The sequence below is a fragment of the Ricinus communis genome, chromosome 5, assembly GCF_019578655.1.
Source record: "Ricinus communis isolate WT05 ecotype wild-type chromosome 5, ASM1957865v1, whole genome shotgun sequence".
In the NCBI taxonomy this organism is placed as follows: Eukaryota; Viridiplantae; Streptophyta; class Magnoliopsida; order Malpighiales; family Euphorbiaceae; genus Ricinus; species Ricinus communis.
This window is the reverse complement of record NC_063260.1, coordinates 959,896-975,037: the sequence shown is the minus strand read 5'-3', so window position 1 is coordinate 975,037 and position 15,142 is coordinate 959,896. Positions and strand designations below refer to the sequence as shown.

At 30.6% G+C, this 15,142-nt stretch overlaps 2 protein-coding genes across 6 annotated transcripts; one reads left to right on the top strand and one right to left on the bottom strand.

Annotated features, from left to right (window-relative positions):
- The first annotated feature begins 3,678 nt into the window (after positions 1-3,678).
- Positions 3,679-5,911, top strand: LOC8286655 (probable pectinesterase 53). Its single transcript, XM_002531460.4, has 4 exons — positions 3,679-4,374; positions 4,515-4,704; positions 4,833-5,275; positions 5,363-5,911. Exons 1-4 carry the CDS (start codon positions 4,055-4,057, stop codon positions 5,511-5,513), a joined length of 1,104 nt encoding a protein of 367 aa, XP_002531506.2. The 5' UTR covers positions 3,679-4,054; the 3' UTR covers positions 5,514-5,911.
- Positions 5,547-10,507, bottom strand: LOC8258346 (PHAF1 protein At3g51130). Of its 5 annotated transcripts, none has more exons than XM_048374658.1 (15): positions 10,234-10,507; positions 10,035-10,117; positions 9,880-9,954; positions 9,671-9,738; positions 9,486-9,591; positions 9,328-9,388; positions 9,083-9,249; positions 8,782-8,844; positions 8,358-8,405; positions 7,903-8,046; positions 7,650-7,740; positions 7,491-7,516; positions 6,935-7,039; positions 6,696-6,758; positions 5,547-5,910 (listed from the first exon to the last, which is right to left on the bottom strand). In XM_048374658.1, the coding sequence occupies exons 1-14, from the start codon at positions 10,340-10,342 to the stop codon at positions 6,711-6,713; spliced, it is 1,194 nt and encodes a 397-aa protein (XP_048230615.1). In that variant the 5' UTR covers positions 10,343-10,507; the 3' UTR covers positions 5,547-5,910; positions 6,696-6,710. The 5 variants fall into 5 exon arrangements, with proteins under 5 accessions (XP_048230615.1, XP_048230613.1, XP_048230612.1 ...); XM_048374656.1 differs by having other exon boundaries at positions 5,547-5,974; positions 7,491-7,540; positions 10,234-10,504; XM_048374655.1 differs by having other exon boundaries at positions 7,491-7,540; positions 10,234-10,502.
- Between the last annotated feature and the right edge of the window lie 4,635 nt (positions 10,508-15,142).

Here is a 15,142-nt window from a genome sequence, read left to right as displayed (position 1 = left end):
GAATCTTGTATAAGATTAAATGAAAGAAGAATGCAAGAGCTAAAATGCATATAAAATATCTAAGAAGCACACGCATCAATCATTCCTTTTGCTAAGGGATTTTTCCATCAACAACCTTCTTTGTATGGAATTCATCAAAATGTACCAATTTTATATATATATATATATATATATATATATATATATATATATAATCCGAAAGTGTCGGATATGATCCTTATGAGTGGCAAAGCACTCCCTTAAGAGTTTTAGCATAATTACATATCCAAGGTTCGAACTCGAAACCTTAGTTAAGCTATCTCATCTATACACTCTAGGGTAAAATTTACCAATTTTAAGATATCATTTTCTCACCTGTCTTAACCTACTATATTGACAAGCATTCCTCCAAATTAGGTCAAGAAATCATGCTATGATAAATCCAAAATCATGCCTTTCACAATGTTGATAAGTTCATATTAATTTTCTCATTTTTTAATCAAGTAAATTAATTAGGCAAATCATACTAACAATATGGAAATATCATGAAAAATAATTTAAGTTTTAATCCTATACTATATAAAACAATCCAAGAAAACCATGTCTTAGTGAAAATTTATTTGGAAAATATTTAAGTGTGGACCAATTTTTCATAAATTCGCATGGAAAAAGGGTATGGTAACTTGAGAAATTCTCAAGGACACCCTAAGTACATGTAATCCTATAACTAGATCATTGGAGAGAAAAATGTTATGTGTTTTCTTCCAAGAAAAATGCATTAACTGGCCCTTGAATTTGTTATGTTTTTCTATTTAGCCTCTAACTTTTTTATTTTATTCTATTGAGTCCTTAAACATTTATTTTATTTTTTTAGCAAGTGCTTTTTCTTTACAGAATTGCTGAGAGTGGATTAGTAGCTTGTTTCTTATTGGAAAAGGCAAACTTAATAACAAGAGAAATAAAATTATTTTAATCATTATAATGTACATATGCTTTTTTCTTCTTCTTCTTTTTATGTTTTTTAAAATTTATAAACTCATCAATAAGATTTTCTCTTACTGTTGTTACTATAATCGGTCATTTTTATATAATTTTGTTATTAATTCATATAAATAGTTGAAATTTGATATCTAATGCATAACTATTTATTTTAAAATTTTAGATTTAAATTTTTAATACAATCTCATCTACTTAATTTAAAATTAAAAGTGAAAATTAAAAACATGATTTATTATGTCCAAATTGAACATAAAAAAATGTTAGTCTATCAAAATTGTGCATGCTCTGTAATAATAACTCCAATCCAGCACAAAAGAATTATATTTAATTTATCCAATAAAATGAAACCCTTTCTCCTCTTTCTTTTCTTTGTCAATTATGGAAATACTCAATAAGAAGTTTTTCAATGACAACCAAAATCATGCTTAATCAATCCTGATCTACCAAAACAAACAATTGCATCCAATCCACTCAACAAGAAAACCATCAACCAGAATCATGTCCAATCACAAATTCTAAACCAGAACAACAATCCTTCCTTCAATATTTCATAAGTTCTTCATTATTTTCTATGTAGTGGCTTGGTACTTGATGGTAAGTCATGATTGAAGAACACAAGAAATTTAAGCCAAAAAAGAAGTTAAATAAGGCATAAAACTGAAGGAGTATAAGAATTGGGGTTTTGAAAACTTCATACAAATTTCTTTTTCCCAAATATTTTTTATATTATATAAGTTCTTTTTTCTTTTTCTTTTTTTTAAAATTAATTTGCACAATATTTACAATTCACATTGATAAACTCTTTTATAAAAGAAAAATCTCTAATCAATATAAAATAAACATACCGAAACTCAATCGAATAAAATAAAATAAAATGAAAACGAATCGTTCGCCAATCTTGTATATACCCTTAATTTTATTCACCTTCATCATGATGATGATTTTATCAACAAAACACCTCTTATCATCATCTTCTTCTGCCATGCCTATACTCAAAATAAAACATTTCTTTTGTTCTTTCTCTCAAACTCATTAGCAAAGCTACTTCAAACTACAAATAGGAAAGTTAAATTTGACAAAGGACCACTCTATTATATGCTCTGTTATGTGCCTATATATATATATATATATATATATATATGCACAGTGCTCTATTCCAATTGGATGACCAACTAATCTCTGACGCTTGCCTAACTACTAAGCCCACTGCTAATCATATAATTAAATATATAACAAAGAACATATTGTTTCCTTCTTTTTTAAGACAATTCTGCCTCTTGTCCTATTTTGGGAACCCAATCATTTTGTGATAAATTTCCAACAACAAAGCTAACCTACTGTGTTACAGAATTGCTTTGAATAAAGAAGGTTTCAGTCCACGAGATAAAGATTTAATGACTTTAGTCCCATTTTCTTAAAATTGTATTTGAGTTTTGAAAACTAGTTTTAGAGAAAAGTAGGTAATTTGATATTTTTTGAAAACTAAAGTTTAATGAATTTAGTTTCTAGTATTGTAAAAACAAGAGAATGCAGTATTACCTTTATATAGGTGTAATCTTCTTACTCCTAATAGTGCAAGTCATTTCTGATAATTCTTTACTTATGTAATATGACCAAACCGAATATAAAATGGGTGCGGAATAGCTAAACTGAATCGTTTAATGCTATATTTGATTGAATTTCATAAAAAAAATTATTTCATTTGAGAAAAAAATATGAAAAATAAAATAAAATGAAAATGATAAAGCTAAAATAGATATTCTAGTGCCGTAGAGTATATTGACTTACTGATGTGAAATCCATTTAAAAATTATATCTATTTTGTTAGAATTTAGTTTAGTTATAACAAATACCACAGAAATTTGATTTTTTAGAATTTTAATCTAATTTTCATTTCATTTAAAGAAAATAAATTTAATTATATATAATTTTAAATTAATTTTCACTTCGTTCAAAGCAAATAAACTTTAAATTTGCAAGTTAATTTTATAAATTTTATGAATTTTAACCAAACACAATATAAATTTTTTATTCTTTATTGTATTTACAGTCTCATCAATATGTAACAAAAACAATTTATAATCTATTAAATATTTAAAGAAATTATAAAACTTCTTTTTTAACATCCAATAACAATCTCGGTAACTCTTTTTTATTTTATTTAAAAAAAATGGTCTGCTTTATCTTATTTTATTTTTCATTTTAGATAATTTCAGCGTTAAAGTAATCATCCTACAATTAAAATAATTAAATAAAAATTCAAATAAACGGGCTAAATGAAATGTGGACACTTATTTCAATTTACTAAGGGAATGAAATGTGGCAGTAGTGCAATCCCATTCCATTATTTTTCTATATTTAAGAGATAATATAATGTTGTTGGTTCAACAATTATTGACCTATTCTAGGAAAATAGTACAGGGTATTAAAAAAAGTTTACTGTGACTATAGTATTTCATTATTTTCAGAGTCATCTGGCCTCAGCATTAAAAATAAATAAATAAAAATTACCATCAAGGGACAGACATGCATATCAGATTGCAAAAGCAAGAACAAAAACAAGATTGGAAAAAGTGAAAGGTAAAAGGGGCCATCTTGCCAGAAATTTCTATTATATTTTTTTCCAATCTTATGTATATATGGTTATACATTTCATGCTGGTACTACCAACCACTGGCAGAGTCAATGGAAAATAAGTACAACTGTTATATCATGTTATGACCCAAAGTTATGGAGCAGCAACACTAATGCCCTTTTTCTTAGATGTAATAATATTTTGGTATTTTGCATTTCTCAAGTTTTCTTGACTCCCTGACAAACCAATAACAGACAACAAGAAATACCCACTTGACTCTGCTAGGTCTAATGTGTCTTTGAGTATGGTGAGAAAACAGACAAGCATATATAGCCATTTCTTTGTCAGATTGTCTCTTGCCCTTTCTCTCCCTTCTTCTTTGTTTTGAAAAAATTCATATGCTATTCACATTATCTTCTTATATTTTTAAGTTTCCTTTATATTGGTGGAGGGTAAAACTTCTTTGCCAAAACTGGTGAACATTATCATCTGTTGCATACAATGTTGTTGTTGTTTAAGTTGTTGTGTTTGATTTTATTGTCTGGAAGTGCAACTTCTTGGTTTACATCAAATGGGTCTAATTCTAATAGGTTTGTGGTGAATGAGGAAGCATACTTGCAATGGCTAAAAGCAAAACAAATGGGCTCTTTCAAGCATGCTCTCTTTCAGAAAGCTAAGAACAAGTTCAAGCCTTGTTTAACAATAAAAGTTAACAAAAAATCAAAGTCAGGAGACTTTGTTACACTAAAGAAGGCTCTCAATTCTATACCAGTTATCAATAACTGCAGGGTGATTATCTCTATTGGTGCAGGGACTTACAGGTAAAACACTTTAATTGTTTAGAGGCATTTTGTATATTTGGTTGATGGACATTGTAGTCTTATTTCCCTCTAATTTTCTTCTTCTTTTTGTGTGTTAATGTTAAGTTGCATGTTTGATATTGGATGGGTTGAAAATGCAGGGAGAAGATTGAGATTCCTGGAAGCATGAGTTACATTACGTTGGAGGGTGCTGGTGCTGGCAAGACCACCATTGAGTGGGATGACACAGCAGACAAACAGGGGCAGGGAGGACACCTCTTGGGTACCTATGGCTCTGCAACATTTGCTATCAATTCTCCTTATTTCATTGCCAAGAACATCACCTTCAAGGTAAATTCTTATAATATATATCTAGATTAGTTACAAAACTTTCTGCTTCTGTTTCAAGAATTACCTTTTATTTCAAGCGTTGCAAGGCTTGGATAGTCTGATATAATTTTCGAGTTCTTCATCTGCAGAACAAGGCACCATCTCCGCCCTCGGGAGCTCTCGGAAAGCAAGCAGTCGCACTCCGAATATCCGCAGATACTGCAGCATTTATAGGCTGCAAATTCATCGGAGCACAGGATACCCTTTATGATCACATTGGCAGACATTTCTTCAAGGAATGCTATATTGAAGGTTCTGTTGACTTCATATTCGGAAACGGGCTCTCCCTGTATGATGATTGCCATTTGCATGCCATTACAAATAGCTTTGGAGCACTAACAGCGCAGAAAAGGGAAAGCATGCTTGAGGAAACAGGCTTCTCCTTTGTCAATTGCAAGGTGACAGGGTCAGGTGCCCTCTACTTGGGCAGAGCATGGGGCAGTTTCTCTAGGGTTGTCTTTGCTTACACTTATATGGACAAGATCATTACTCCTACAGGATGGTATGACTGGGGAGATAAAAATAGGGAAATGTAAGTGCTCATCTCCATCTCTCTCTCTCTCGCCTGCAGTCATATGCACGTCTAGATAAACTCACTTGTGCTGCAAACATCTTGCAGGACTGTCTTCTACGGACAGTACAAATGTTCAGGGCCAGGGGCTCAGTTTGGAGGAAGAGTGTCATGGTCTAGGGAGCTTACTGAGCAAGAGGCCAAACCATTTGTTTCAATTGATTTCATTGATGGCCAAGACTGGCTTCTTCACTCATGATTTATCCAATTGTACTAAGAAAAGTGCATGATATCAGAAAAAGCAGTATCTATCTTGATTAGAGATACCCAAGAAACTCGTTACTTTTAACTTGGAAGCGTTACAAATTTTGGTTTATAAACAAATTGCACAATTAGACCAGGAAGCACTAAAGAGAAAGCAAGTACTTCCAGCTTGAACCGACCAGAGTTGCAGAGTGCAGAGCCTTGTATAAGTTACTTAACAGTTACAGAAGGTAGATGCTAATTACATGTACAAACCAACCTTATACGCAGTATTAAGTTATTTACAATTTGAACATTGCTTCTCTGCGTGACAATGCTGTGAGCAACTCGTGATGCTTTCCACTAAATACTGTACAATATCCACCCACTCAAAGCAAGTGGCAGCATCCAAGCTAGGCAACCAAACAGAATAGAAAATCAACACACATAGAAGCACCATCATAGCAACAAGTAATCCTGATGCAAATATAGAAGTTGAGCAATTGCTAAGGTTACAAAAAGTGTTGCTAAATCAGCCATACAGATAAACAGGCCGGGAGCAATAAACACAATACGACGATCATTCAGAGAGATTACTTGCCAAATACATTTGCAATCATAGAGCAAGGAACTTGACCTTATTCATCCAGACCAAAAAGAATTTGGCATTATTCATCCAGATCTATTATCTTTCACATTAAACCAATGCCCATTCAAACGAACGTTTATAGAGAATTCAATTCAATAGATGTTGTAATTCAAGATGTTGAACAATAGACATTAAAAGGACAATCAAAGAAATTTACCACTTGAGGAAAATATGAAAAATAAACTGTATCTATCTGAGTCCCATAATATATCTATTAGTTACAAGACAAGGGAGATTCCAAGGGCTTATAGGATATTTGACCGTTCATATCGTATTATTATTAAAACAAGTAAACTGAATAATGCCATTATCTAACTTGTTCAGATCAGACTTGCCACCTAGAGAATACTTTTCTCTCTCCTTTAGTAGTCTAATTCTACAAGATGGTATTCAAAAACAAAATTAGGTGAAATAGAGTTCAATTTAACTGAATTCTTATTTTAGAATATTTTCTAGCAGACAAAAGATCCAGAAAAATAAGGGAAAAAGAACAAGCACACGCACACATAGAACTATAAAGAAAATAGAAATATATATGGGGGCATGTACCAGAGAAGAAAATCATCATGACTGGAAGAGAGTTACAGTTGCAATATAACCATTTTTCATCACCTGTTCACATCAAAAAGGATATTAATTAGCAAGAGTATGCAGTCATATTCATAACTATACGTAATGTGGAATTATCAAATTACATACTTGCAAGGAAGAGAAATTTCTTTTCTTTTGGAATTAGTTCAACTTTGATCAAGAACACAACATCAATCATACACTTATAAAGAGCTGACCTCAAAGGCAATATTATGGTAGCCATATACAAATGTGGATCCAAAAGGATTACTAGTAGAACCCTGTGTTTGAATCGCTGCTCGGCCACAGTCCCCAAGGATTTCCTGAAATGAATAAGTGGAGGAAAACGTTTAAGAAAAAATTCTAACGCCATAATATCAGAAAGAAAATGAGGCAAATACAACCAAAGAATCTCACTAACAGCACACAAATATATGATCCCAGCCTAAGAAAAGAAGGAAAACAGAAGTAGATGCCCAAGACTCATACCAGAAACATAGATTGAATAGGATGATTTAAATCTGAGGATCACATGATGACATTAAAAGGAAACACCCAAAGAACATGCATTTGAAAACATATTCCCGGCACTTAAAACTTTATTGTTTAAAAGAGAAAATGACAAAAATATATATATTAAAAAGATCCTACCAAACAGCAACCCATCAAGAGATTTATACTAATATGGTAAGTTGTTCCATCACTGAAATACCCAAACACAACTTACATAAAATCCATACTAAAATCGAAGACAGGCAGTGTTGAAAAACATACCTTAACTTGGTCCCATTTTGTACTCGCTGTAATATGTTTCGAGTTATTTACTTCAGCCAAGTTCCAAATTGCAAGCAAGAAAAGAAAAATAGTTTGTCAGTTGTTTCTGCCTTATTAGTGTCAAACAAAACCTTATAAGAACAGAAGTACAGTCAGAACCTTGAATAACGAAGTTGCACTTTATATACGAATTAAAATCTGCATGACCAGGATAGTTTGTGTGTAAAATGAACTTCTTGATCTTATGAGTCTAGAAAACAAAAATGGTTATCAGCATAATTTGGTTAACAGAAATTACTACTGCACAGTAACATGCTATAATATAACCCTTGCAAATAAACCATGCTCCAAAAACCACAAAGGCAATGGAGGCTGTGGTGGATTGTTAAATGATGCAGAGAGAAATTAACACCTGTCCGTCGAATAAGATGTCCAAACCACGAGTGAAGTAGTTATAGAAGTAATCTCCACAAAGTGTTGTCCGTGGACGAGGGTCTAAGGCAGAGTGAATGACCATTTGGTCTACCTGTATTAATGTGTACCAACCAGCACATGTCTAAATGAGTTTAAAGACACGGATTTAGCATTATCTAGCAAATAAGAATAATGATTTAATACTTGAGCTATAGTCATCAGTAGTAGTGGTGATCCAACACCAATGCATAAAAGTTTATTTCCATCGCCATGTATGTACCATGATTAAGTCAAACTGAGGAGTACATTATCGTAATGTTGCTTATTAGGTCAGTAATAGTTCTACACGGTCCCAATCAACCATATAGAAAACAGGTAGATAATAATAGAGTCAGGATTGGATGCAAAAGTAGTACGTTGTTTGCTGAACAATTAATAGTAAGTTTTCAATACCTGCTTTTGATGAATTCCACAAGGACGACCTAATTCAGTCCAAACATCCTGCATTTAGAAGAAGAGGGCATACAAAAGCATAAGTAGCATATTGATAGCATTTTCACCCCACATATGAGTGAATACGAGCCCTCATTATGAAACTCAAATTGCTTTTATTGGAGAGAAAAAAAAAGGATAACTTTTCATCATGAAAACTCAATTCTTCACCGGTATAGATCAATACTTAATTAAGGAAGTACCAAAAAATCAAAATCACCAAATCCCCACTTTCCACTTATCGACAAACAAGTTAATTTTATTAGGCATGTGATAAGATTCCACAAAATTCATGCGAAGAAACATCACATATATGGAAAATATGAATGAAACATGCATAATACAAGATAAGATTGGAGCTCAACCACATACAACCATAATGTACCTGTGGTGATGCACCGAAAGGGATATGCTGGCCCCCTGTCGAAAAACACAACTCCTCACCAAGCTGCAGACATCAATATGGAATTAAAAACAGATCGAAGAGGCAGAAACAAAAAAAAAATAAAGCTTTAATCTCTTAAAAATAAAAACCACAACACACCACATCATGATATTACTATCCAAAATTGATGCTGATAGAATAATAGTTAAGGAGGTAGCCACTAAATAGAGATAATTGATTAACTTATTAAACTATAACTTTTAAAGAGAAAGGATCCAGGGGTGAAAAGAAATTGTCAGACCTTAACATGCACCTCTTCCATATACAGGCTGCCAGCAGGTAATGGAGGAGCAGAAGCCTTATCCATTAAGGATCCAACACCAACTTTTTTATCAGTAGAACTGTCATATATAGAGACCCGGCAAGTTACTGGAGTAGTGCCATCTGGAAACTCCAATGGCAGTTCCGCTGCCCAAGAAATATAATTAGAAAAAAAAAACTGCAAAAATAAAAAGTACATGTTTGAACTGAAATAGACTACATTACCTTCTCCATCATGGCAGCAATCTGTATATTGGCTAGGAATTGGAAATGCAAAGGACAGGCCCTATGCAAAATGCCCAGCAAAAAAATAAACAAACTAGAAAAACTACATCCATTGCAAGAAAGAAAAAATTATGACTATAAGTTTTCGATATATATACTGGGTAGAAGAGAGTGTAGACCCCTTTATCTTTGTCATAAATGCCTGGAAAAGTTGGACCAAAAAGAGCATATACAGCCACAAAGGTAGCTAGAGTGGATGGTCCCCTGAGTGTTAAAACAATAGTTAGTTAACTCAAAATTTATAGAATGCATTAATAAAGTAAAAGTTAACAACATATGATACCCAATAAGAGACGTGGCATAGCGCATTTGAAGCCGTTTGACATCAAAAATTTCAATCAACCGCAGTCTCTAAGAGAATGCAAATTACCAAAAAAGAGAGAGAGAGAGAAAAATCACAGAATTAGAGCTTAAGTAAATAAGAAAGAAAAAGAAACAAACTCTATGACCAAGTATCACTAAGCCCATGAAATAGAAGTGAAACTGAAGTACCTGCGACCAGGGATCAAACCGGAGATGAAACCCATGATCAGGAAAACTAATAACAATATCAAGTTTAAGAGGCTCCTGCATTCACACCCATAATTACTCACCAGTGGTAATTATATAACCCATAAATTTAACCATTTTAGCGCAAAAACACAAACCTCGTCATAGTACTTAACATGAACGACGTCGTATATATTAGGTTGCTGCTCAATTTGGGCAAACGCTTCGCATATAGGCATACCTGAAAACAAACCCAAGAAAAATAAATAAATTAATTAATTAATTAATAAGTTTTATTAAGATTCAAAAATTATAACAATAATAACAAAGAATTGAACGGAACAGAGACATAATTACCCAGAGAGAAAGGGCCGATTCCGACACCAGGGCGGAGATCGAGGATGATTGCGCCCATAGCTGTGCCCTCGCAGCGGCGGCGAGGACGGTGAGATTGGGGCTGCAGCATTGAGGAAATGGATTCAATTGTTTCTGGGTTTGGTTAGCTTTAGCGATCGAATCGAAGCTTGTTTAGAGAACAAGTGTTCTTGTTTTCGTTTTGGTTTAAACAAACAGCTTTTACGTGTTGTGTTCGATTGTTGGCACCCAGTGCACGAAACATCAATGTGTTAGGGGTCCCACGCCTATAACTGCCCAAAGGTTCAATTCGGACCACAACCGGTCCGGTCATATCAACCCCATTACCATATGGCTTCCCTTTTCTGTTTCTATACCGGTTCTAATTAATTAAAGTCTAATTTAAGTTTAAAATATAACAAATGAATAGATGGAAAATTTAATATTAGCAAAAATAATCATTATATACATATAGATATATATGTTTATATAATATTTTTCTTTTTTTATTTGAATTGATTTAGACTGTCAATTTTATTTCAAATCTATCTATAATCAAAAAATATTAAACATTTCATTGATTTTTATTTTTATTTTTTATCCTTTAGTATGTAATATTTTAATAAAATATTAAATAAAAGTTTAATAAATATATTATATATTAATATTTTTAATTTAAAAATTTTAATTTAATTTAAATATTATTTAATATTTTTTTCGACATTAATGCTCAGTTTCAATTTAAAGATTTGATTGCATTTAAAAATAATTTAAAGAGTAATAGAAAACATTGGACACAAAAGTACAAGTTTTAATTCTAATATGTTTATATACTATAAGATGTAATAGAATAAAAGGTGGGATTAAAAATAATGACAGGTCAAGTTCGAGTTCAAACGAGAGTTAAATTGGAATCAACTTATATAGAAAATAGTGTCGACTTATTAATAAATTTGATTTACGAATCGGATGAATACTCACTTTTTAGTGAAAGTCGGTAAGTGCTGACTAATATGAGTATAAATGGGCTTAGTCAATATTTAAATTCAGCTCACGAGCTCGAGCTCGAGCTCGAGCTCGTATAAGGTTAATTAAGTTCGAGTTCGATAATTATTTTTTATTTTACATAAACAAATTAAGTTCAACCTTGGCTTGTAAATTAGTTGGGTATTCTATATAAATAAGTTAAATTTGAGCTCGGCTCATATATAAACTTAAACTCAAGCTCGAAATAAAGTTTGTTAAGTAGCTTTAAGCTTACTAAATATGTAATTGTAAATCTTAAAATTTTAAATAAATTATACATAGAGCAAAATGTGTACTTAGATTCAAAAACCTAATTAATTAGATCAAGTTTGTGATATAAAAATAAATTCAACTCGTAAGCTCATAAACGAGCCAACTCACGAACTAGTAAACAAGCCAGCTTGCGAGCTCATTAACGAGCTAGCTTGCATGCTTAAATGAGTTGGACATTACTAAGCTAGAACTCAGCTTGTTTATTAAACGAGCTTGAAAACGAAGCCGGAATTTGACTCATTTATCTTGACGAATGAGCTTCTATCTAGGCGAGTTTCGAGTAGTTTACGAGCGGCGCAACTCATTTATTGCCCTACTAGCTAATAGAGTTAAAACATAATTGCTTATATGATTGGGTCTTATTGGCAAAAAAAATAAAATAATAATGTATAATTAAAACTATTACTTAAATTTAGAAGTTGTTATGCAACTACTCTCTTCCGGTATTGTAATGCAAACACAACATCAAAGTTAAGTTTTTTAAAAGATCGGCTGAAGGAATCATTCGTTAAACATATTTTAAGTTGATAACAACAATACCATTCGAAGCTGCATGAGCTTACTAGTTTTCCATCAAAGATTATATGAGGTTTGGAAGACCTTTCAAAAATTATGTTAACTAATAGGTATATTGTCATTGCTGAAATAAGAGGGCCTTTCAAAGGAATAATAAATTAGCCATTGCGGAAGAGTTCACCTCATTTGAGATTTGAAATACCCGAGGAAGTTTTCTTTTAATTATATATCTCCAACTGCTAGCCCGTCACTTAATTTAATATTTATAATATAATTTATAATTATATAAATAAAAATTGCTTTAGCGTGTGTTTGGAATTGTTGCTCGGTATTGAAAAGGTACGTTTAAATTCTTTTATTATTTATAAATTATTTTTCTTAAATCTATTTACAAAAAAAAAATTGATTAAGTTTTTGTAAAAGTTATTTATAAAATTTTAAAAATAATATAAAATAAAAATTGAAGTTAAAAATAACACTTTTCCAACCTCAATATTAAACACTCTTAAAGATTGGCCCTTGTGGTGCTAGTAGGTGGAGCTAAAACATTTGATGCATCTACTAGATGGAACCTACTTTTCAGGGGATCCTCTTTCCATAGCTCTAAATGGTCATCAAACAATTGGAAGACTTAATGGATTTCTTAAGGAAGAGTGATCATAGAGTGATGCTTTGAAGGGATATTTTGTAAGTAGTCACTCATTTATCTTTTAGTGTTCTTCAATTTCATTGTTGCCCTCCCCATGACCTCCTTCCTCTAAAAATGGTTTTCCATGTTTTAAGAAGAAATGTGATTAGAACTTACACTTATAAAATTATTAGAAGGTGAATATTTTCTTTGAAAACTTTAGTTAGTAAGGAGTTAGGGATCTGAATTAATTGCTAACACTATTTCGCTAATGAAGTAAGATTATGACTTGCTAAATCTCAGAAACCCAAATCCTCATCTTTTCTTTATTGTGCACGACTTTTCTAAGTACCTCTATATATTATTTTTGTAGTTTTAATTGTTGTGCCCGTTAGAAATTACTTAATATTTTTATATAAATTTTAAAAAAATAGAAAACAATACATAATATAAACCAGAAGATACGTCGCGGTTGCTTTTTTTGATAAACTCTCCTTCCATCCCGCTAGTTTGCTCGCCATTTTTCCTAGGGCACCAACTAGGCAAAGTTATAAGGGTCTCTTTCAAAATAACAAGGACATAATGGGGTAGTTAAAGGGAACAACTAAAAATTGGTAAAGGCCAGCTAGAGTGACAATCTAAGAAATGTGAATTCATTAAGGCGGCCGCACGGTCTTTAGGCCTAACTATCGCATTAATTTTTGTCGTTTGAACTTTTGTAATTCTGGTCAAATTAAGGCACGTAAACCATGTGGATAACATTGCTGTCATTTCCACCGTCCAATTTCTTATTTATTTCCCCTTTAATTTAAGTCACTAAAATTTGAAATTACCATAGCTAGTATACATATACGTGTACCGGAGACAGAGAAATTAAATATATAACTAATAAGAGATTAATGCTTATTTTGACGTTTTAAATGCAGAAATAGAAAGAAAAAAATGAATATCATAATATAAAATTCTGTATATTATTGTCAGAATTTACTGTAATTTTCATAGAATATATTTTATTATATAAAATATATATGTAAGATAAAAATAAATAAAATTAATTTATATAAATCAGTGAATTGATTTCCAACTGCTTAATATAATTTATTATTTAGTTTAAAATTAATTTACACCTGGCAATGTTTCAATCTATTATAAAATAGTTATTATATAATTCTATTTGAGTCAATGTTAAGCCTGCCAGATTTACCATCCATTTGTTGTTTATTTCTATTACTTATTATTAATTATAAATAAGTTTAAGATTATAATTATATTTTTTGTTGGAGAAAAGATAGATATAAAATGTGGTTAATAATAGATATAGTACATATAAAAATTGCAGTAAATAAAATATTTGATAATATTAGAACCAATTCAATATTTCAAAATCTTTTCTTAATATAATTTCAAATATTTTAGAACTAATACATTAGTTGTAATATGGCTATATATATTAACTAATATTTCAGTATTATTTAATATATCAATTTATATTTATATAAATTGGTATTAACTATAGTAAATATATGTTCTTCTGTCGATAATATAAGTATATATCAAGAAAAAAATAAAACTAAAGGGAGGAGATTTTTTAATGGCTAAATATCTAGGAAGAGCCCTTGATAATAAATTTTAATCCTAAATTTTATAATTTATTTAATTTAATGTATTTATAATCTTATAAGTAATTATATGCCCCTGCGAGTTTTAATAGTTTAATTTTTTTAGACTGGAATATAAAAATAAAAATAAAAAGGTATAATTGTATCTTTCAGTTATATAAAAATTTATAATTAAATAATAAAATTATAGATTCACATTACGGTTAATATTTAACAATATTAAAGTATATTTAAAACCTCTAAAATATATGATGAAACCATAAGAGATTCTATTATAATGATTCCTAAAATTTAAATTAAATTTATTATTTTGCTTCCATATATCCTACTGACTTAAAAGGTCTGATTTTACTTTATTCTTATTTTGTCACAAAGAGTATAAGGCATCATTTGGTATCATTATGATTAATTCTTAGCATAAAAAAGTGGTAGAATATATACAAGTATATATGAAACCATAAAAGCAGCAGAAAGTAGGATTTAAAAGATGATGTTGGGCAGTATATTTTGGAGAGAATAAAGTACTTTCTTTTCAATTATTTTCTACAATTTTTGCAATTTTAATTATATAAATAAAAATACCCTTATTTAAAATTTAAAATAAAAAGGTTGCTCGATAGACATTAATTGAATTCTATTAAAAAGTAAAAAGTATTTTTCCTTTTAAATTAATAATATGGAAAAAAAGTCTGTTTAATTCAAAATTAGAAATGAAAATAAGAATGGAGATGAATGAAAATGGTTATTATATTTTATATGTTATTTGTTTTAATATGAAATAGAAATTAAATTTATTTATTGCTGACACTAATAATTTATAATTAAAAACTGCAATATTTAATTTTCAATT